This window comes from Cupressus sempervirens, chromosome 9, assembly GCF_028749045.1.
Source record: "Cupressus sempervirens isolate cs-2001-9-10 chromosome 9, ASM2874904v1, whole genome shotgun sequence".
In the NCBI taxonomy this organism is placed as follows: domain Eukaryota; kingdom Viridiplantae; phylum Streptophyta; class Pinopsida; order Cupressales; family Cupressaceae; genus Cupressus; species Cupressus sempervirens.
The window spans coordinates 278,247,794-278,270,678 of NC_143126.1; the positions used below are offsets into that span (position 1 = coordinate 278,247,794).

General features: G+C 38.7%; 1 protein-coding gene across 2 annotated transcripts in view; it reads left to right on the forward strand.

Moving 5' to 3' along the window:
• The window catches only part of LOC149538520 (glycerophosphocholine acyltransferase 1), a 131,043-nt gene extending 109,686 nt beyond the window's left edge, over positions 1 to 21,357 (forward strand). For both annotated transcript variants that reach the window (XM_089799843.1, XM_089799844.1), the window contains 2 exons: positions 20,222 to 20,456; positions 20,532 to 21,357. In XM_089799843.1, coding sequence (XP_089655969.1) covers positions 20,222 to 20,456; positions 20,532 to 20,898 — 602 coding nt within the window. In that variant the 3' untranslated portion in view covers positions 20,899 to 21,357. The remainder of the gene's footprint in view (positions 1 to 20,221; positions 20,457 to 20,531) is intronic.
• Positions 21,358 to 22,885: the final 1,528 nt, after the last annotated feature.

The following is a 22,885-nucleotide window of genomic DNA, read 5'->3' on the forward strand; positions in this document are numbered from 1 at the left end:
GTATATTTAATATTTATAAAAATATATTGTATGAAAATGTATAAACTTTGTATAAATATATAAGTTTTGTATAAACTTAAATTAGTAGTTTGTGTAAATTCTGTAATGATATATTTTCTTTATGTATTTCTATATACATGTATAAGTTTTGTATACATTTTACTGTATACAAAATTTTGTTTAAAATCTTATATGCATTTTACAGTAAACTTTCTGTATAAAAAAATCAGGTATACTTTTTTATATAAATTCTGTAATTTGCGTAAATGTACCTTTATTAATGTAAAAATTTAGGTTTTTAAAATTTTTTTAAATAATTTTCTTAAATATATTTTGATATGAAAATTTAATGTAAATTCTGTAATGATAATTTCTATAAATTTTGTATAAATTTTATATGCATTTTACTGTATAGCTACATGTTTTTTTATATAAATTTAGTACACAAAATTAGGTATAAAGAATAAATGGAAGGAAATGTGCTCTGCTAGGGTTTGTATGGCTTCCATCTAAGCCCTTGCTGGTTTGCCATCTGTCATACCGCATTTATTGCGGGAATAGTTTTCATTTATAATCACCTCAACCTTCTCTGGCTTAGCAATTGATGCTAGAGTTGGAGTTGCTGTTGTTGGAGAGAATGGCACCGCTAAACAAACGATCGTGCAAGTTCGTCCCCAAGGTGTTTCACGAGGTAATTACTCTCCGGATATTGTTTTGAATGTCAAGGAGTTTGATAGTGCATGCACTTAGAACAACAAACCCTCATTGGGTATTTTGTGGGTTACAATCCTTCTGAAAGCATGCTACGGGAATGTGTTTCCAAGGTTTGGACACCTCAGGGTGTTCGTCTTGAAGGCATTCAAAGATTTACCAAAGGCTTTTTCCTTTTTCACTTTGGCAACTCAGGCCAAGTTGAACATGTGTTTGTTCGAGGTCCCTAGATTGTTAGGTCCTCCCTCTTGGTTTTTCAATGCTGGTTGCATGATTTTTCTGTTTCTGATGATAGCAAGCTTAAGGTCCCTATTTGGGTGGAGTTCCTTGGACTGCCTATCCCATGCTGGTCATTTTTGAAAGCCATTGTGCAAACCATCGGCAAGGTTGTTTGCCTTGAACAGGACAAGTTTTTCAACGCTCGGCCCCAACATAGGGTTTGTGTTGAGGTTGACCTATCTAGGGACCTCAAAGACTTTGTGGATATCCATATTGGTGGTACCACCTTCACTTAGAAGGTGCTTTACCTAAACCTTCCGAATACCTGTTATCGGTGCCAGTCCACAGAACACAAGATTAGGGATTGTCCTTTGTTGGACCGCAACCCTCCACCCGTTTTGGAAGCCAAGCTAGCTACGACCGCTAAGAAAGATGAATGGACTACGGTTACGGTGGTGAAAAAAGGAAAGGGTTTGGCTGCGGCTAAGGCGAGCTCTTTGCCTATGGATAATGATAGACCTAGCTCAAGCTTGGTTCAATCAGAGCCTTCCGTCCCTTTTCTTCCTTTGCCTCTTGTTTCAAATCCTAGAGTGCAGGGGACAGTGGGTGTTCATACTCCTGATCCTCATCCTTTATGGATTTGAGTGCTGCAAGCGGTATTGAGGATTGCTCAGCAACCCCTATGTTAGTCTCATAGCCCAGATGGCCATGATGAGTATCTTGATAATGGGGAGAAGATTCAGAGGGTCATCTCTCTTGATGACTCCTCGTGTGATGCTCCCACACTTTTGCATAACAGTTTCTCCTCTCTTGGAGACGAGGATGACATGCAAGCTGGTTTACCATGAATTGCCTCTCATAGAATGTGCGGGGGCTGACAGACCTCTCTAGAAAATATTCTGTTCGTGACACCAAGCGTCGACTTGGTAATCTTGATGTGCTTTGTTTTCATTAAGTTAAAGTTGTTGGGTTTCTCTTTACCTCAGCTTGTAAGGTTATTTAGCCAGGTAGTGCCGTATTTGCTTCTCAGGATGAGCTGGTCGAGGTGGAGGTGTTACTCTTCTTTCCCATTGTTTACTTTCTTCTGTTATTTCGCATGGATCTGACCCTCTGCACAGGGTGTTTTGGATTTTACTGTCTTTTCAGAGTCATTCTTTTGGTATTGTTAACATTTATGCCCCTAATGATGTTGTTGAGCGTTCACACCTATGGTGCTGGTTGGCATGTCATTTGCCACCTACACTTTGGGTTTTTTGTGGGGACTTCAACATGGTTGAGATGACCACTGAGAAGGAAGGACTTTTGCCTTTTAGATGGGCAACTGGTGAAAGAGAGGCCTGGTTTTACATGCGGAACAAGCTAGGTCTTTTTGATCCCAATGCTAGCCGCTGTTGCCTAGATGGGGTTTGGCATACATGGTCCAATTTTTGAGCTGGTTCTGACAGAGTCTTAAAGAGACTTAACAGGGCTATGATTTCTGCGCAGTCTTTTCTTCCTTTTCTCACAAGTATGCACTACCTGTTACACCTCTGCCAAATGTGATGCTGTTAGATCATTCCCCCATTATCTTTTTTATCACTTGGCAAACAACTCAGCTTCATCCTTGTAAAACCTAGTTTTATCTCAATACTTCTTTGCTGTCCCATTCACTGACTATTGCCCACATTCTTCGAGTCTGGAATCTTGAGCCTCGGCCCCACACCCAGGTTGGTTGGATTCAATGGTGGAATGACGCCATCCTCCCTATTGCGAGGTTTCCTCGCATTTACGATAGATAGTTGGCTAAGTACTGCAAAAGATCTTATGAAGCCACAACTAAAGATCTGCGTACGGCCTCGGGAGACCTTGCCACGAATCTGTTTGATACGGATCTCCAGGTTCGGCTTGCCAATCTTTAGCACCAAAAGCAAGTTGTAGACAATTATGCTGCTCGAGGAGCTTAGATCAAAGCCCGTCTCCATTGGTTGGAGGTCGACAATCAAGCTTCTAAAGAATTTTTTAATGCTGTGCGGGCTCGTCATTTTGCAGTTGGTATCAAACGCATTCGAGAAGACCAACAAGTTCTTACTAACCTGCCAGACATTCTCCAAGCTTTTGTGCGCCACTATGAGCAGGTTTTCATAGTTTAGGGACCATCCGATGCGCGTTACCAAGCTTTGCAAGCTTGCCTTGCTATCACTCCTAATAGGCTTGCTCTTGAGCAATATGTCTTTTGTGAGAAAAAGTTAACGCTTGCGGACCTGAAGGAAGCTATCATTTCAATGGCTAATGACAAGTCCCCTGGCTATGATGGTTTTCCTTTTGAGTTTTCCAAAATCCTGTGGGATGATAATGGCCCTGATTTGCTTCAGGTGTATTGCAAAGCTTACAATTCTAATTCCCTAGGGAAGCATTATAAACAAGGGTAATATTAAGTTCATACCTAAAGCTGGTGATCCCGAGGAAATTTGCAATTGGAGGCTCATCACTTTGTTGAATGTCTGATACAAGATCATTCCCAAAGCCCTCCCTCTTAAAATTCGGCATTTGCTCCCTCAGATTGTTCGACCTGAACAAACAGGTTTTATCAAGTCCCGATATATTTTAGATAACATCATTGCTCTTTAGGAAGGTATGGAATGGGCCTGACAATCCAAGCTGCAGGCTTTATTTCTCAAGATTGATTTTTCCAAAGCTTATGACTAGATTGAGTGGCCTTTCATCCTAGCCATGCTTCAAGCTCTAGGATTTGTTCCAATCTTTCTACGATTTGTGCAGATGCTTTTTGGTGATGCCTCTACCTACATCACCATTAATGGGAGGCAATCTGAAACTTTTGGGCTCTTCAGATCTATTCATCAAGGTTGCCCTATTGCACCTTCGCTCTATGTGTTGGTGGCTGAAGGTTTTGGCCATCTTCTTGCCAATGCCATTTCTCGAGGTTTGGTGCATGGCATCTCTCTTCTAGAGTCCTCCACTTAGCTTGTTAATGGCCATTTTGTAGATGATTTCTTACCTACTTTGGTTGAAGATGAAGACAATATTGCCAATGCCTTGCAATGCTTGGATACTTTTTGTCTTGCCTCTGGGTCTGTCATTCAATGGCATAAAACCCTCTGTTACAGACAATCTTTCTTGCCAGGTCCTCTGTGGTTGCAGCAGTATGGGTGGAAATGGGTACAACATGGAGAAATTTTTAAGTTTTTAGGCGTTCCCTTTGCTTTTCAAGCCTCCCCCGTGGACTTGTGGAATGTTGTTCTTGCATGGATTGAGAAGAACCTGGAATATTGGATCACTAAGCTACTCTCCCTTGTGGGAAAGTTTCAAATCTGTTCTAAAGTGCTTGCTGCTACGCATGTCTACTACTCTTCCTGTTGGGCCCCTTCCAAAGCTTCATACCTCTAGCTCGAGCGTCTCCTCCGAAACTTTTTCTAGGCCTCTGATGTTGTGCATCACGGCTTTCATAGAGTAGCCTGGGATTATTGTTCTTTGCCCAAAGATTCTGGTGGGTTTGGGTTGCTTTCCACTCGCAAGCAGGGTTTTTCCTTTTGTGCTAATTGGGTCATTTGGGCCCTCACTGGAGATGAGGCCTGGAAAATTTTATTACGACATTGCATTTCTTCAGGCTTTCCGGTTAACCGACCTTCCTAGAATGGGATTCGCTTTCAGACCCTTCTTGTGGCTCTTGAACCTATTCAGATTCGGGGCACCTTTGTTGTTAAGAGCATTTTGAAAGCCTGGGAAGCTCTCAAACCTTGGCTTCGCTGGGTAGGTAATGGGTTCAGAGATGGCCGCTCAATGAACTAGCAAAACCTTTGGTGGTCTCCCTTGTTTGCTGCTCAAGGTGTTCCTTTAGCTAAGATACAAGGAGCCATCGCTCTGCGCTTGTTTGAAAGGCGTATGAAATCTCCCAAGGATTTATTTTCCTGAGTTACTATGAGCCTTCTCTCATGGGAGGACCTGTAGGTGTAATTCAAGCTTATCCATGTAGATTGGTAGACTGTTGATCTTCTAGTTTTTGCGATGCTTCCCAATTTGTTAGACGAGCTTGGGATTTACTCATCTCACCCATGGTGGAAAGATTGGAAGTGGTATCCTGCCACTACTATGACTAGTTACAAGCCCAAGCTGGGGTATTAGTGGCTGGTGCCCCATCTTCCGATGGTTGATACTCTCAATCAGCATTGGCATTTGCATTCTTCCTATAAGACTTGGAGTAATAGATTTACCACTGTCTGGCATTCCATTATGCAGCCAAAAATTGCTCACTTTGCCTGGTGCCTTCTCTTCCAGGGCTTGCCTTTGGGCCCTCGATTTTGGCATCTGGGAGTCCTAGATCTAGATGCCCTTTTTGTGGCCAGCCCGAGAGCTTCCTGCACATTTTCTAGTTCTGCAGAAGAACCCAGAAGTATTGACTTTGAATTCATGACTTTTTCAAGCCTTTTCATCCAGAGGATTTCACTTGGCATATGGTTGTTCTGGGAGATCCACCTGGGCTTCTTTTTAGATATGCCTAGATTTGGCATGCTTTTAGAATGGTGATTTTGTTTACTATTTGGAAGGACCGCAATGCTGTTTTATTCTCTCACATCTTTCTTGATATTCATGTTGCTATGTACTCTAAAGCACGTATCTATAATAATGTCATGATGCAGATTCAAGTACAAACTGACAAAGTCACGCTGGAGGTGGCTCACCTATAGGAGTTATTAGCTCATTGGGGAAATGCGCCCTGTACGATTGCTCGCGTGCCTTCAAATGCTTTATTTGGTGACTGCACTCCTTGTGGTCATCGGTGAGGCTGAAGCAGATCTACACGCCGCTCGCATATTCCCCAGTCTCGGCTTCATCACCACCCGCCCAGTGTTTTGGTGACCATTGTCGCTCAGCCTCGCCTCCACCAAGGTTGGGCTCGAGCTGCTCCCTAGTGGCTCCTCTTGCTGCCCTTGATGCGGGTTGGCCATCTGTGCAATGTGACCCCAAATGGGCTTTCCCTCGATTGGACTTAGCCATTTCTCCACCCAGATAGGAGGGTGATAAAGATGCTGATGTTGCTATTGATGACGGTTGGGCTCCCTCTGAGCCAACCACCAACCCAAAGGACTTCTGGGGTTTTGATGATAAAGACCCACCCTCGGCTGGCACTACTCTTGCAGCTTGAGGGCTTTTTGCTTTTTGCTTATATTTTTTTTTTGATGAATAGTTGTTAATTTGACCTTGTGCCATTTGAACTTGCGGGGTGATCTTGTGTCCCCTAACCCCATTTTTTGTGAATATGTATCTTTAAATTTTAATTACTGGAAAAGGTCTATTCATCGAAAAATTAGGTATAATTTTTCCTTTATAATTTTGTATAAATAAATTGTATATTTTTGTATTTTACACAAAATATTGAATACATAAGATTTGTATTAAAAAACTAAGCTAAAATGCTTTTGTAGATTCTCGATCACAATATCGCGCACAATATGAGTTAATGCCCTACAAATTTTGCACACTAGGCTAAAAGAGCTCTTGATGGAATTTCTGAGACCAAGGCAAAAAAAGGTAAGAACTGCGATTGAAACAGGTTCCTATTCTATAGGCATTAGGAGCAAACAATTGGATGAGGAAGATGATAGGGGGAGGGTTTTAGGGAATTTGAGACTAGAGGGAGAGGACCTAATATGGCACGTGGCCCAAGCACTAGTGGCAGGAACGTCAATCATTTTGTTGCACCTCGTACTATGCCAATATCACAAACCACTTTGGAGAGTATGAGGTGTAGGAAAATTGTCCATGAACAAGCAATGAAGGGGATTTCAAATTTTTATTTCTTATCTACCTTGGCATTCCATGTTTGCTTGCAGGTCTCCATATTGACAAGTTATGATGGATTCCATTGTAGTTGTAGGGCCTAGATTTAAGGCCCCATCTTACGATACAATGACGGTTGGTATGCTTGATGATGCCTTAAATGATGTTTAACACATTTTTGACAAGCATGGGTTAGAGTGGGCTAGTAGTGAGTGCACCATTATGTTAGATGGATGGATAGATAGAATGATCTGATCCTTCATCAACTTCATCTCTTGTGATAAAGGCTTTATTTCTGAAATCTGTGGATGCATCACATTTAATGAAAACTGTAACTGCATTGTTCAAGATGTATGACTACTAGTCATAGATGCAAGGCCATAATGTGGTTCAATTTATTACATGCAACATTGTTGTTTGTGTAGCTGCTAGGAAACTTCTGACATACAAATACCCCTCTATGTTTTTAATCCCATTTACAACACATTGCCTTGATCTTGTTAGAATCTGAAAAGATTAATAACCCAGAAAACTAGTGCAAAGAGTAAATATCTAAACTATGAATGCAAATGATACAAAATCAAAATAGCATCATAGAGTTAGTCTCCAAGAGAGTAATGCAAATGCTGAAAGCAGAATAGCATTAAGAGGATGCAAAAACAAGAGATGCAAATACAAGCCAGGTAGCATGCTTATATAGGCTAGGCAGAGGGAGGAGGTGTCAACACCAATCAATGAGGAGCAACCATCTATCGGACTAAAGATAGCAAAGTATCTTCCCAAGATAGCTAATGGATGCTCACATGTAGGAAGGTGACACCTCACAACCATTCACCTAATAAGACATGCTTTATTAACCTAAGCGAGATTATTAAAAAGTGTAGGAAAAACCTAGCAAAATAGGAAAAATAAAAAACTACACTAACACCCCCCCATAAGCGAAGCTTAGGTGGATGTAGAAATGGGTCCCGGCAAGTCAAGCCTGATGAGGTACCCATGTACATAAGATTTCTCAAAAGAGAGAGAAAAGAGACCCCCCCACAAAAAAGTCAGGACTCCGAGTGAAAGGAAGAGGCCCCCCCAGAAGATGAAGCATCCCGCACCCCCAGCAAAGCTCGCAAATGAAGGAACTTGCTCTCAGTGAAGGGTTTGGTGAAGATATCAGCAACTTGCTCGGAAGTTGGACAATAGCGAAGGTCAATGACATGACCATGGATGAGCTCTCGGATGTAGTGCATGTGGACCTCTATGTGTTTGGTTCGTTGATGATGAACTGGATTTCGTGAGATCTGAATGGCACTCTGGTTGTCACAAAATATGACTGATGGCCGTCTGATCTGGATACCAAACTCAGTGAGAAGATGTTGAATCCAAATGGCCTCAGTGGCGGCATTTACAGCCCCCCGATACTCAGCCTCAGTAGAAGATAAAGCAATAGCAGACTGCTTTTTGCTCGACCAACAAACAGGACCTGACCCAAGTGAGAAGCTATACCCTAAAGTAGACTTGCGATCCTCAGAATCACTTGCCCAATTTGAATCTGTGTAGCCCACCAAATCAAGCTCAATACCTGCTGCGTAGTGAATCCCACAACTATGAGAACCCTGAATGTAGTGAAGGATCCGCTTGGCTGCTTTCCAGTGTAACTCATGGGGCTCCTGCATGAATTGAGAGACCATGCCTACAGCATAGGAGATGTCAGGTCTCGTATGAGTCAGAAAAATGAGACTCCCAACAAGTTGGCGGTACAAAGTGCCATCAACAAGTGGAGAAGAACATTGAGCCTCAAGTTTGACTCCAGAAAGGAAGGGAGTCGGAGCAGGCTTACAGTCAGCCATATGAAACCTCGAGAGTAAATCTAGAGCATACTTGGATTGTGTGATGGTGATCCCAGAAGGAGACTGAAGGATCTCAATCCCAAGAAAGTAATGTAACAAGCCCAAGTCAGTCATCAAAAAACTGTCTTGAAGGGCCACTTTGACATCCTTAATGGTGGGTGAAGAACTTCCTGTGATCAGCAAGTCATCAACATACAAAACCAAAAATAGAAGTGAATCACCCTGTTGCAAAATGTACACATTAGGATCAGAATGGCACCAAGTGAACCCAACTGATAGAAGGAAGGAGTCCATCCTGGCATACCAGGCCCGAGGAGCCTGTTTGAGGCCATAGAGAGACTTTCGAAGACGACACACAAGTGAAGAATCCTGAAGGAAGCCCTGTGGCTGCTCCATGTAGATCTCCTCATGAAGGTCACCATGAAGAAAAGAACTCTTCACATCCATCTGATGTACTTCCCAATGATTAGCTGCAGCAATGGCAAGAACAATTCGAATGGAATTCATTCGAGCAACTGGCGCAAAAGTCTCAGAGTAGTCAATCCCAGGAACCTGGGAGAATCCTTTGGCGACCAAGCGAGCCTTGTGTTTGTCAACTGACCCATCTGCTGCAAATTTTGTCCGATAGATCCACTTACATCGAACAAGTTTTCTTCCTTTAGGAAGAGGGACAAGATCCCAAGTGTGGTTCCTCATCAAGGAACTATACTCTTCCTGCATAGCTGTATCCCACTCAGAAATACTAGAAGCCTCATGAAAGGACTATGAATCTGAGGCAGTAGCAATGAAGACATGTGGAGCATCCTGGAATTGTGAACGAGTTCGCCTGGTGTCTGATGGATCCCCAACCCAATCACCTGCAGACTGCAAGGTTTGTCTAGCCCAAAGTGGGCAAGAAGATGGAGAATCTGGAGGGGAATCGTTAACCTCTGAATGATGACTAGGAGAGGAAGGAGGTGAGTTCTCTGAATCACTTTCTGCATCAGAAGTAGAGGTAGAAGACTGTTCAGGTGAATCTGACTCATCAGAAGATCTGTCATGTATTCCAAGTGACTCTAATGTCAAGGTAGAAGGAGTTGGAGAAGTGATAGAAAGTGAGCTTGAAGATCCCTCCTCAAACTGAACACTCCTCTCAATGAATAACTCATGTGTAGTAGGGTGGAGCAACCGATAACCCTTCACACCATCAGGATAACCTACAAATATGCAAGGTCTGCTTTGCGGATCCAAGGCCTTACGTTTCTCTGTAGGAATGTGGGCCCATGCAGGGGAGCCAAAAACTCGAAAGTGCTTAACTGATGGTTTTCGACCGCACCAAGCTTCAAAAGGAGTAACTCCCTTCAAGGCTCGGTGAGGAACACGGTTCTGGATATAACAAGCACAGTTAATGGCTTCTGCCCAATACTGTGGTGCAAGAGATCTAGAGTGAATCATACAGTTTGCCATTTCCTTCAAGGATCTATTCTTCCGTTCTGCAACACCATTTTGCTGAGGATTGTATGGAATTGAATGCTGTAAATCAATCCCCTCTGAAGTGCAAAATCTTTCAAACCGATGGTTGACATACTCACCACCATTGTCTGTGCGCAAAACCTTGATGGCTTTCCCAGATTGCTTTTCTACAAAATTTTTGAAGTCTTGAAAATGATCAAATACCTCTGACTTCTGTTTGAGAAAGTACACCCATGTATATCGAGAAAGGTCATCAATGAATGTGAGGACATATCGGGCCCTGCTGAAAGAAGGATGTTGAAATGGACCAGCCAAATCACTGTGAACTAACTCTAGTATCTGTGAAGCTCTCCATGCCTTACTTTTGTCAAACTTTTCCTTAGGATGCTTACCAAGAATGCAACCTTGGCAAACACCTCCTGAGAATTGAACTGAAGGCAATCCTGTGACCATGCTCTGCTGGTTGAGCTGATGCAAATAGCGGAAGTTAAGATGGCTAAACCGCTCATGCCATAATTTACTCACATCATTAGAGTGAGTCAGCAAAACAGATGAAGGAGGATCAGGAACAAAGTGAGAAAACAGATAGAGCCGTGACTGATGATCTGCTCTCCCAACTGCAACTACAAAATCACTATGCAACTCATGTATCTCCACTGAATCAGGAGTGAACTCGACCCGCTTGCCTAAACCTGTGTGAGTGATTTGGTATATTGATAGGAGATTAGTTGATAATGAGGGTACACAAAGAACATCATGGAATGTGCCATCCCCCACATCAACAGACCCTTTCCCACGCACCTCAATAGGAGTGTCATCACCCATCAAAATAGAAGGCATAGTACATGGCTCCAAGGATGCAAGTTCTTCCTTAGATGAAGCCATGTGGTGCGAAGCACCCGAATCAAGAACCCAAGTGGATGGTGAGGAAACAACTGCAACAAGAGCTTTGCCCTTTCCTTTCCCTTTGTTGTTTTCTTTTGCCTTGTTAGACTCTTCATTAGAACTTTGTTTGATAGACTCAGGAACACTAATATTATTCTTCTCAAGAATGTATGTCAAGTGATCAATTTGTTTCTTCAAACATTTATGTTCATCATGACCGGGTCTTTACAATAGGCACATTTAACCTTTTCTTTCTTAGGCTTATCGCCCTTAGAGGATGAGGTATCAATAGTTGCTTTTGAAGCAATTGGTATCTGATCCTTCTTTTCCTCACTATTATTTTGTTTCTCATCCTTACTATTGTTGTTACTACTTTGTCCTTTTTGTTCTTTTGTGCCTTGGTTGGTTGCTAAGGCATGTGACTTAGAGGACTTAAGAGTGCCCATCTGGATTAGCTTGTCCTGTTCTCGAGTGAGATTGACAGCAAAATCATCTAGAGATGGCATGGTGAATTGAGTACCAAGTGCACCCTTAGTAGCATAGAAGGTAGAGACAAACACAGAATATTTTGAACTTAGCTTAGAGAGAATACTGAGAATCAGTTGTTCATCTTTCTTTTCAATTCCACATTGTTTTAACTGCAGCCTTAGTGATTTCAATTTGGTGAAGAAATCTTGGATTGTGTTGAAATTGCCTGGACTCAAACTAATTAATTCATTTTCCAACATATGACCCCTCATTGAATCTTGTGTGCCAAATAATGTTTCTAGCTTTGTCCATACTTCATTTGGTGTATCCAAAGACTCAATTTGAAATAGCAAGTCAGGAGAAACAGACAAACACAATGTTCCATATGCCTCATCACATTTGTTAAACCACTTAGGCTTGTCTTCATCTTTAGCAGGTTCAGTTTCAAGTCCCATAGTTATCCTATTTAATCCAGCTTTCCTTAAGTGAATTATCATGCGTGATTTCCACTCAAAGTAATTGTATGGAGTTAGGATGGGCATATTTGTTTGATCCATGATGAAGGAATGCAAAGAAATGCTAAAAAAAGAGAACCCAGCCATGACAATGCCCCCCCCTTTTTACTCAATCAAAGAACCCCCCCAAAGAAATATGATTTGGCACTTTATTTTAGTGCATTTACAACTACCACTAGAAAGAGATACTTAGTGGTCTTGATTTCAATGCATTACAAATCTTCATGAAGAGCATATGCTAAAAGTGAAACTTGGGCACAATAATCAAGGAAAAAAATAGCACCACTGCAATCTACTCGAAAAATCATGCACTTTCAAAAAAAGAATCGCCTCGATACGAGGTCGTATGAGAAAGTTATGATCCTCCGAAGTTTCCAAAACGAGAACTGTGCACAGTCACGGCTGAGAATCTGCAATTTCTGAAGAATTCATGCATGAAAATCAAAAAATAACTCCACTAGTGGATAGAGCACAAAAAAATAGCCAAGTTCATAACAAGAATCATCAAAATCGGAGTCCGTATGAGCAAGAACGAGACATTTGAAAACTGCATTTAAATCTGCGGCTGCCAATGGAGAGGGGTATGGCTGTAGCTTTGCATGCTCGATTCTGAAAAATATACAGCTTGCATGCAAAATCTAAAAGATACCCAGATGGTTTTTCGGGGCTGCGAACAAAACCCAGAAAGCGTTTTTCTTGCTGATGAACAGAAGATGTTGCTGTAGTGTAAATCAGACGCCTTTAACAGTAAAAAACGGCTCCAAAAATCAGAAAACGACCCCAGCAACCAAAATTTGACATGCAAATGCTGGATTAGCTTCTTAAGTCCATCAATGGCATGCTGGAACCTGCAAAACTGATTGAAAACTCCAAATATGCAAGTTGGTTGTCAGATTTGAGATTGAAACCCCAGAGAAAAACTGTTTTTGTCAAAACTTTTCTGATTCTCAGGATCATCCAAAGATGCAAGAGAAGAGCATACTTCGTTTTTCAAAAAACTACAATAAAGTTTATTTGCCCCCCCCGAATCTCTCAAATAAGGAAACTAAAATCTACTCTTGCACATAGAAAAGCTCTGATACCATGTTAGAATCTGAAAAGATTAATAACCCAGAAAACTAGTGCAAAGAGTAAGTATCTAAACTATGAATGCAAATGATACAAAATCAAAATAGCATCATAGAGTTAGTCTCCAAGAGAGTAATGCAAATGCTGAAAGCAGAATAACATTAAGAGGATGCAAATTCAAGAGATGCAAATACAAGCCAGGTAGCATGCTTATATAGGCTAGGAAGAGGGAGGAGGTGTCAACACCAACCAATGAGGAGCAACCATCTATCGGACTAAAGATAGCAAAGTATCTTCCCAAGATAGCTAATGGATGCTCACATGTAGGAAGGTGACACCTCACAACCATTCACCTAATAAGACATGCTTTATTAACCTAAGCGAGATTATTAAAAAGTGTAGGAAAAACCTAGCAAAATAGGAAAAATAAAAAACTACACTAACAGATCTAACCCTGAGGACATTGGAAAAATTGCATGGGTTGAGGTATTTCAAAAAGCTCACACAAATAACAAATTTATCTACAATCACAAGAGAGTTTTGATAATGATACACCTGTTACTAAAATTTTGCTCGTGTAAAATTTAAGTATGAAGACAAAGAAAGTGCATGAATGCCATCATTTCACACAAGAATGTCCTTGTATTATTCATCAAAAGATAGATACAAATGATATTTACAACTAATAGAATGAAATGAAATACTGAAAGTAAATTTCTCTCACACAATTGGCTGTGAGAGTAACCTTCAAATTTACTAATATCTATCTCTATTCTACGAAAGTGCATAGACATGAAAGAAAGAGCATAGAATGAGAGGGTCATAGGGCACCAGTCATTGCCCATAATGACTGGTGTATTGCATTGCTCCAATGCTTCTTGCTTGCTGCCCCAAACCACATTTCCTCCAAATCTATGAGTCCTGCACACAAAGAAGATGTTTAGATCCAATGGATCTAAGCAATGATGGAAACACCTTACCTCATGTGCAAACAAACTATGATACCATCATATCATGCACTTGCATAAAACAGAAAATGTATACCAGTATATCAAAGGCAATCATGATCACATCAAATTTTATTGCTAACATGTTTGTTTCTTGTACAAAATCTTATCTCTAATAGGTACGCGGATATAACCGTAGGCTCCCACGAGGGTTATTGAGCCTGGCGTGCCTATGCGATAGGATCATTGAATTTGATCAAGAATGTCATGAAAGAAACATAGGGGCAACAATAGTGAGAAAATAATGGAACAAAGGTTTTGAAAGTGCAAACTACAGAAAGATCAAACTGGGCAATGAGCTATAGGTACGGAATTAAGTAGAAGCAATATACAGACAGAGATGCAAGTGGAACATGAAACATTAAAATGATTCTTATGTAATGCTGCTTTATCACTATGCATAAATGCTGATTAAAGCAAAGTGACAATCAAAGATCATAGTGAACAAGAGAAGTGAAATAGAAGACATAGAAAGGTGCCACAGCAAGGATGCAACAAAGAAGGATACACAATGCTAGCTCTCAAGTTACAAGGTATCTAAGGTTTTTGTGCAAGTAATGAATATCCACTATCAACAACCTGCTATAGAAAAGTTGTTATGCAAAGCATCATATTAGAGGAGAAGAGAACAGATAATGTCATTTCAGTTTCATGTTCTTATGAATTCAAAAAATAAAGTGAAGCTTTCAATAATGGCAGCATTAACCTCTGAAACAGCTCCAGATTCTCCTACAGTTGGTGGCCAAATTCATAGTCAAAAGGACCCAGTAAATGCAGTGGCTACGATGAATCAATAATAAGAAATGGATTTTTTTTTTAAACAAAGGAACATTTCATTTATTACCAACATTCTTTCTTGCAATGAGCAAAGCAAATATGATACTAACTGCAAGAATACTATCAAAATGGCAAAACAACAAATATTTTCAGTTTGAACATGATAATAGCTAATGCAAGAGAGGATAAATGTCATCAAAAAGTGGTCTCAATCTCTTCCACTAACAGATGTCTGCAACACAACAAATGAAGGTTGTCATTTATGACAAAAAGAGCAATTTTCAGAAAGGAAAAAGAGCAGACTTAAGGAATCACGACATGAGAGAGGATTCCAAGATGACATATGGAGGTACCTATAATAGCTGCTGCTAATGACGCAAAAAAATACAAGTGATAGCCACATTTACAGCCCTCAAAACTCCCAAGATTTCTTAATAATGGCAGTCCAATTAGATAGAGATATATGGAAAATAGAAAAATTCGTTATCTTAAGTAACAACAAGAATTTCCAACCAGAATTTCTAAGTTATTCATAACTTACAGCTTTGAGATGAAGATCCAGTCACAGCTAAAAGGGCTCCGGTTCGACATTGAGAATGCCACAGAAACAAGCAGTGGAGTAACTCTAATATGGTGTATGAGATTGCCATTGAATTAGAAGCAAAAAAAACCTCATTGCCAAGGTCTGTACAACTCTCAGTACACCCCAGAGTAAGTCACAACAAGATCAGATTCAAAGCGTGATGCTCATGGCAGTTGTCTAAAGCCAGAAGGATTGCAGAGAAACATCCAACGTGCCCTTGAAATGAGGAAAATCAAACACGTTTTGTTCCATAAAAAGATCCAGTCATGGCTACAGCAGCAAGATGAGACACCAAATGCAGCAAAACAATCCTGTAATCTCTATATTTTTCCATGGTTGGCGGCCAAGGGTTTCGAGCTTCCAGATTTCCTCAAAATCTTGAATGGTTGAATGACTTCAAATGAGTTAGGTTTTTTATTTTCAATGAATGCCTTTCTTGTGTTTAATTTTAAAATTTCTTTCAAATCCGGCTTAATGAAGAATATGGCTGAGAGTCATAAGTGATAAAAGGCTTTTCCCTTTATATTAATCCCTACTTATATAGTAGTTAATAACTCATTTAATAATAATTTGACTTATATCTTACTATATCAGTAGTTATTAATATTTATATTATAATAACAATTCTAACTCAAATTTTATTGAGTTATTTATAGTTATATTAATATATCTATTATTGCATTTGACTAAAATTGTAATTGTTATTAATTAATTGGTATTCTTATAAATCAATCAATTAATAACAAATTTAAAATGGCAATAATAGAGTCATAAATTTGATTATAGGAGTATGGTTACCAAGTGGCGATAAATTCATAGATTTGAAATTTGATGAGTTGGTGATGCTATCAATTATTGCCACTTGTTAACGTAGTTGACTTACTCTTGGGGACTTTTGTCATGTTTGTGAGCTTTTCTTGGGAAATCTATGAGTTCAGTTGAGTTGTCATCATCAACCTATGATAGAGTGTGAGTCAGAAGGACATATGACATCTTTTTGGAGTCATGAGAGTCCTATTTTTACTACTTACTTCCGAATTCGAGTTGATGACTCCTATTTTGCTGGATTTGCATTTATAAGGAGACCTAGTTTGAAGGAAAAGTTCAATTTGTTGAAAACAAATGAAGGAATCTAGGAGATAGCTGAGTTCATTTAGGAGTGTTTTGACTCAGTTTGAAGGCTTTTTAGTGGGATTTTAAAGAGCTTTCATTGGGAGGTATGAGGTGGCTTGACCTTGTCATCAAGCACATGCCATTTGGAGATGTTTTGGGTGCTATTTTTGGGCCTTTTTTCCAGAATTCGACCCAGTTGGTTGAATTAGCTTTGTACTTAATGAGTTTTGGCAACTCATTTTAGGAAATTCTCAGTTATGCATTTTTGGCTCTTAATGATTTTTCTCTATCCTTTGGGCAGAATTTCTGCACGATTCTGTAACTCAGTTTATGATATTCAGAAGCTACCTTGGAGACTATTTTGGTATAATTTTTATCATCTTCTTGTCATTTGCAGAGTTGTGTTTGTGTGATTTGATAAAACAGTTTGTGAAAGCTTCAATTTCCTTTCAGTTTTGCCTCACTTTTGTACCTATTTTGTGATAAATATATGACACAGGTTGCAGGTTGTGTGAGCAAATGTAATGTGTTCTCTACTATGAAAAGTTTCTTTGCCTTTACTGAGCAAATAGCCATTCCAACCTTTCTGCAAAATATTTATGTGCACGCATGTGTCCGGCAAGTTTCGTGAGTTTGAAATTGTTTCATCGTTTTCAAGCGTAAAATTTCTCAAGATATCACAGATTTGAACTTTAGGTGCATCACCATAGGTTTAGTTTTTCTTTTATGTAACCTTCTTTCTTTTTCCCTCAGAAAGTTTGTGAGTTTTAGTGAAACATCAGACAGGAACCGGCCTAGAAACTGGAGGTCTCACTTCATTTGCATGTCCCCATAGAAGTGATTCCCATGTTATACCAGAATTACTGGACTCATTCAGTTCTGTACCAGGTGCAAATTTTGGTACTTAACACCACCAATTCACAGAGGGCAAGGAACTAGTTCGACCAGGGGTGACAAGGTTTGCATCCCACTTCCTTTCACTATAGACTTGAGTTCAACAAAAAATCAGCTCAAGACTTGTGTTTATTTCAGCTGGGAGGATGGACTTAAGATTCTCAAGTCAAACAGATGGCATGACAATATTAGACTATATATATTATACCAATTTTTGGGAAGTAATTGAGTAGGTGCTATTGTTCCTAGATTCTTCATAAAAGTCTTGAGACTAGTGGATGGGGATAAATGCCCAATGCGATATGCATGAGGCAGTGGATAGGGCCAAGGAGGTGATGAAGGGTAGGTTGGAAAATGATAGGATGAGGTATCAACCATAACAGGACATAATTGATAGGAGTGGGACAAATAGATTCTATCTTCTCGTGTTGCGGGATACTTTCTTAATCCATCATTGTTCTACAATAGGGATTTCACAAAGATTGATGCTGAGATCACACAAGGCTTGTTCAGGTGCATGGAAAAAATGTTTCGAAGCATAGAGAAATTGAAAGCCGCTATGTCAGAGCTGCAAATGTATAAGAAGCGAAAGGGTTTTCTCTCATCTAGTGCTTATGAGGAAGGTAGAAGGACCTTCCAACCAGGTAGACTAAAAAATTTTCGTAGTCCATTTATTTCGTTGACATGACCAACAAATTTGTTAAGATTTGAAGATATTCTTACATGGTATACTTTCCCCATAATTTGTTTTTCAGCTCAATGGTGGGAATGTTTTGGTTACAAATGCAAATATCTTAAGTGGATGGTGATATGCATTTTGACCTAGCCATGCAGCTCATCTGCCTTTGAGCGTAATTGGAGTGTTTTTGCACACATACATTCCAAGAAACACAACCTCTAACTGAAAAACAGATGAACGACTTGGTGTTTGTTCACCACAGCCTTCGCTTGAGGTTGAAGAAAGCTCAAGGTGGGAGTTTTAGTATCATTCACTCAACTGAAGTAGTTTTCATTGTGTATTTCGTTTGTAGGCAAAGACTAATTTCTGCATGGAGAAGATGTTTTCATTTTGTTTTTTCATTTGTAGGCAAAGACTAATTTCTGCATGGAGAAAAGCAAGAAGTATTGAGGATGACACCCCAATTGATCTTGACAAGATAGATCTAGAATCCAAGTGGATTGCTGCATCTCAAAGTGATGATGATTATGTTGATGATAATGTTAATGAGCATGAAGATTTAGAAATTATGGAAGAGGCCAACATTGTCAGTAGTGTTATTGAAGGACTTAAGTTAGGGACTTTCTGAGAAGAAACATCAGCAGGGCATCTTGCCCCCTAGTATACCATTGGCTAGGAACTTTGTACTTAGTTTATAGGTTGACTTTGTACAAAGTCATAAACCATATTGCATTTGACATTTTAACAATTGTATCCATCTAGTTATCTTTCATGCTATTGTGATATATTTTGCAATGAAATCAACGATATTTATATAAATGATGAAAATCTGTTCTCTACAATCTACTAGTTGAACTCCATATTTATAGATTGACTTTACAAAGTCATAAACTATATTGTATTTGAAATTTTAACAATTGTCTCCATACAGTCATCTTTCATGCTATTGTGGTATGTTTTGTGCAATGAAAATAAATATATTTATATAAATGATGAAAATCTTTTCTCTTCAATCTACTAGTTGAATTCTATAGTATATTTTCTCTCAATATATCTATGATGTGGAAATGCCCCTTAATTTTAGAAAAAGTAATTTTTAACTGTTTTTCTTCACGTTTTTGCTCCTTAATTATTTTAAAAAAGCAATTTTTAACTGTTTTCCTTCAAGTTTTTACCTTTTTTTTGTAAATCCGGTTTTACAAAAATTCCTACTCTGGTTTGCCATTTTTTTCCCCAAAATGATCTATGCTTCTATGGAACTTTAGATTGGGCATTTTGAATGGATGAGGCCCTTCATTGGTCAGTTTTCTCTGCTCTTTTTCATTGTTTGGGCATTTTGTACTCTTCACCCTACTGTTAAGCATGATAACACTATTTCTAATCCCATGTGGGATCTGAAGCAATGTAATTTTGATTAATATTTTACTGTAATGGGCATGATCCTCTAGATCACAGTTTACTAACCTAAAAAAAGAAATAATTTTATTCTTCCATCACTTTTCACATTCTCCAATTTATGGTCCTTGTCTTGACTCAACATGGCAGTATTTTATTTCTCTGGTCTTGCCAGTCTATCATGATCAAGTTAACATTAGCTATTTACTGGTGCAGACATGAAAAATTGTTATGTAGCTACCTGAGTATACCGCAGCTGCCTATAGATCTGTATTAATCATTTGTAAAGAGGCACTCTTAATACAAGCGCAGGCCACTGTGATGACTTGTCTTTTCACCATGGAGATCTCAGCTGTAGGTTAAGTTCTGAATTTCACACAAGAATAGATTTTATATACGGACTTGATATGGGTTTATACTCTTGTTCTCCATCTTTTTCGCTTATTTCTATACAGAAATAATACTTGCCAGCCCTAGCTTAAGGGCTATTCTTAAACCAAAACAAGTAATTTATAATTATACAAAAATAGGAACTTAAAAGCTTTAAGAAATCAAAGTTAGCAATTCGAATAATTCTTGTGAAAAGTGCATTATTGAGGTCATTGCAAACCTTCATTTTAATCCCATTGTTTAGAACTTCAAAATGTGCATTGCTTTTCTCAAATCTAGCCGATCTTGGGTTGTGATTCATATTCTTTATTGTAAGAATCCGATTCTTTGCATTTATGTTAGCAGAGGAAGGATTGCTGTTTTGTTAATTTTGTTTTCAAATGTTATATTTGACTTGTTATCAATATATGATGTTTACCAACTGCTATTTTTTGAGATTCTTTTTTTTCCAGGGATTGTATTTTTTGTTATACGGTGGACTTCAAGTATACATTTTGTTGATGCACATCAGACAACTAGTCTTGGACTCCTGTGGCCCACTGTTGATGATGAAGCTTCGGTGTGGTCATGGCTATTCTTTGTTCCTCTTATAGCCTATGGGGTGTGGCAAGTATTGTATATTCTAATTGTCAATGTCTTACGGCACCAGCGATTGTTAAAGGACCCAGAAGTGATTACATCTTTCAGGTACATATCATGGGAGCACTAGATTCTGCTTTTGGTTGTCACAGTTTAGGTCTCATTCTCTTGTGTTTTATACAGAGAGTTGTCAAAGAAAGCTCAGAAAGCTAATAATGTCTGGTGGCGAGCAAGTGGCTTGCTTGGTGATCAAAACCGTGTTGTCATGTATGTTGTGTTCCAAGCTGCATTTACTATTGCAACGATGGCACTCACTGTTCCCATTTTCAAGTCCTATAAAATGCATGCTGCCTTTGAGATATTGAAGGTCTCAGCTGCAGTTTGGAATGGAGGGAACTATGTCATTGACGTGATGCCAAGACAGGTAGTCGTGAAAGAAAAGAAAAAGTTTGAAGTGCAGCAACCTTCTGATTGCAAAATACCTTCTGAGAGCATTACTGATGATGTCACCAATGGTAATGCAAACTACTCATCAGATTTGACGAAGTGAGAAATCCATTGTTCAATGTCTACTAAAGATGGTGCTAGAGCATTCAGACTGCAGGAAATGGAAATGTATTGTGCAACAAATGTCTTGATGTCAATGAAGCCTTGCATTCATTTGAACTGTTTACAGTTGACTAAGGATGTCTTCACAAATTGCTTGGTCTGCTTTAAAGTGATGTTTGGAGGGTTAAATTGAGCTGACATTACTATTGTGAGCATATGTCGCTTTCTTACCTTAATCCCTGTTCATATATGGTGACGTTCTTGCCTTCATATAAAATGAGAGTTTAATCCAATATCTTGGTGCATATAGTCTGGCTTAAGACAGAAGACCAAGCTTCATTTGCTGAACATAGCCTAAGATTTTTTCATTATTATCAGACTTAAAATTTTAAACTTTAGCCTTAAAATTGTAAATTTTTAATAGCGGATTTATAAATTACTTAAGTTCATTTAACTTCTAGACTTTTGTTGTTTGGTTAGGGAAAAATATATGTGCCCCTTATTGATATGATAGCTAACCTGGTTTTATGTGTTAAGTGCTTTTATTACCAAGAGTAAATATGAGATAATCACTCTGTCTCTTATCCAATATAATGTGCAATTATTTAATAACAACAAGCATACATAATTAAAAATGATAAGGTATAATCAATTAGTCAAAGCATAAGAAATTTTGTCCTTGTTTTGAATATGTATGTTAATGGTCCCTAATTACTAGTAGATCTTGCAAACTGATTGACCAACGTGAATCTATGCCTTTCCTATTAACATATTTACGGATTTACTTTTTCTCTTCATGTTCTTAGGAAACAAAACATGTGCTAAGAAATACAATCTTTTAATTGCCTTGATAGTTAGGTTAGGTTGAAGGTTTGGATTGGACATCATAAGAACTGCATGCAACGTAAAACAGAGCATAACAAACAAGATTGCTTTGGATGACCAAATGTGGGGGAAAAAACATTAGGACGATAGAATAGCTATTCTTTCACTTGGCACTATTTTGTTTTAACTAATCAACAATACGATAGTGTTATGGATGCTTTGGAAGATGCTAGCAGCAAGGGTAGAGAGGAGTCCATTGGTATAATTGTTGCATTTTAGAGCAGGAATTAAAGGAAACTAAGGAGAAGATAAACAAAATCTTGGAAGTTGATAAATGCATCATCAAAAAATTGTGCAATTGGTTTTGAAACTTTTAACTGAGAGATTTAAACAAGTTTGAAGGTGACCATCCTTCAACCCAATAGCCTGAAAAGATTTGCATTGCTTGTCCTTGTGCTAGGTTGAAAGGTAGTACACCTATGTTCCCCCGAGTCTCCGGTACGGGGATGGCGGGATGGTTCGGGACGACAATTTTTTTTGGCAATCTTGGAGACGGAGGGGGGGGGAGACGACAAATGGGGATGGTTATATATATATATATATATATATATATATATATATATATATATATATATATATATATATATATATATATATATATATATATATATGAAAATTTTAAAATATACATTGAAATTTGCAAATATACATGTCATTCATATGAAACTAAGCACAAAGCATGTCATTTAAACATTATAGAACCATAACATACAACATTTGAATACCATCTAGGAAATAATATCTAATTTCAGTACTCAATTGTCAAAACACATCAATATTAGTGAACAATATCATAATGATAAACATGATAAATTTGAAAATCTAAATCTAAATATGCCTAAAGCTATAGGCCCAAAGGCTAGAGGGCTGCCATAAAGTAATAAGTATCAATGTATCATAATTATGTTCACGTTTAACATAAAAACCATAACATAGAAAAACGAAACAGATTGTTGTTCATATTCTACCTCTACCGTATTTGGAGGGGGGGGGGAGCTCTTTAGCGACTTAGTAAGGAGCCTTAAAATTATTTTTTAATATTCACTTTTGAATTTTTTTGCATAAAATTTTTGTTAATAAAATTAAAAATTAAAAAAAGTACC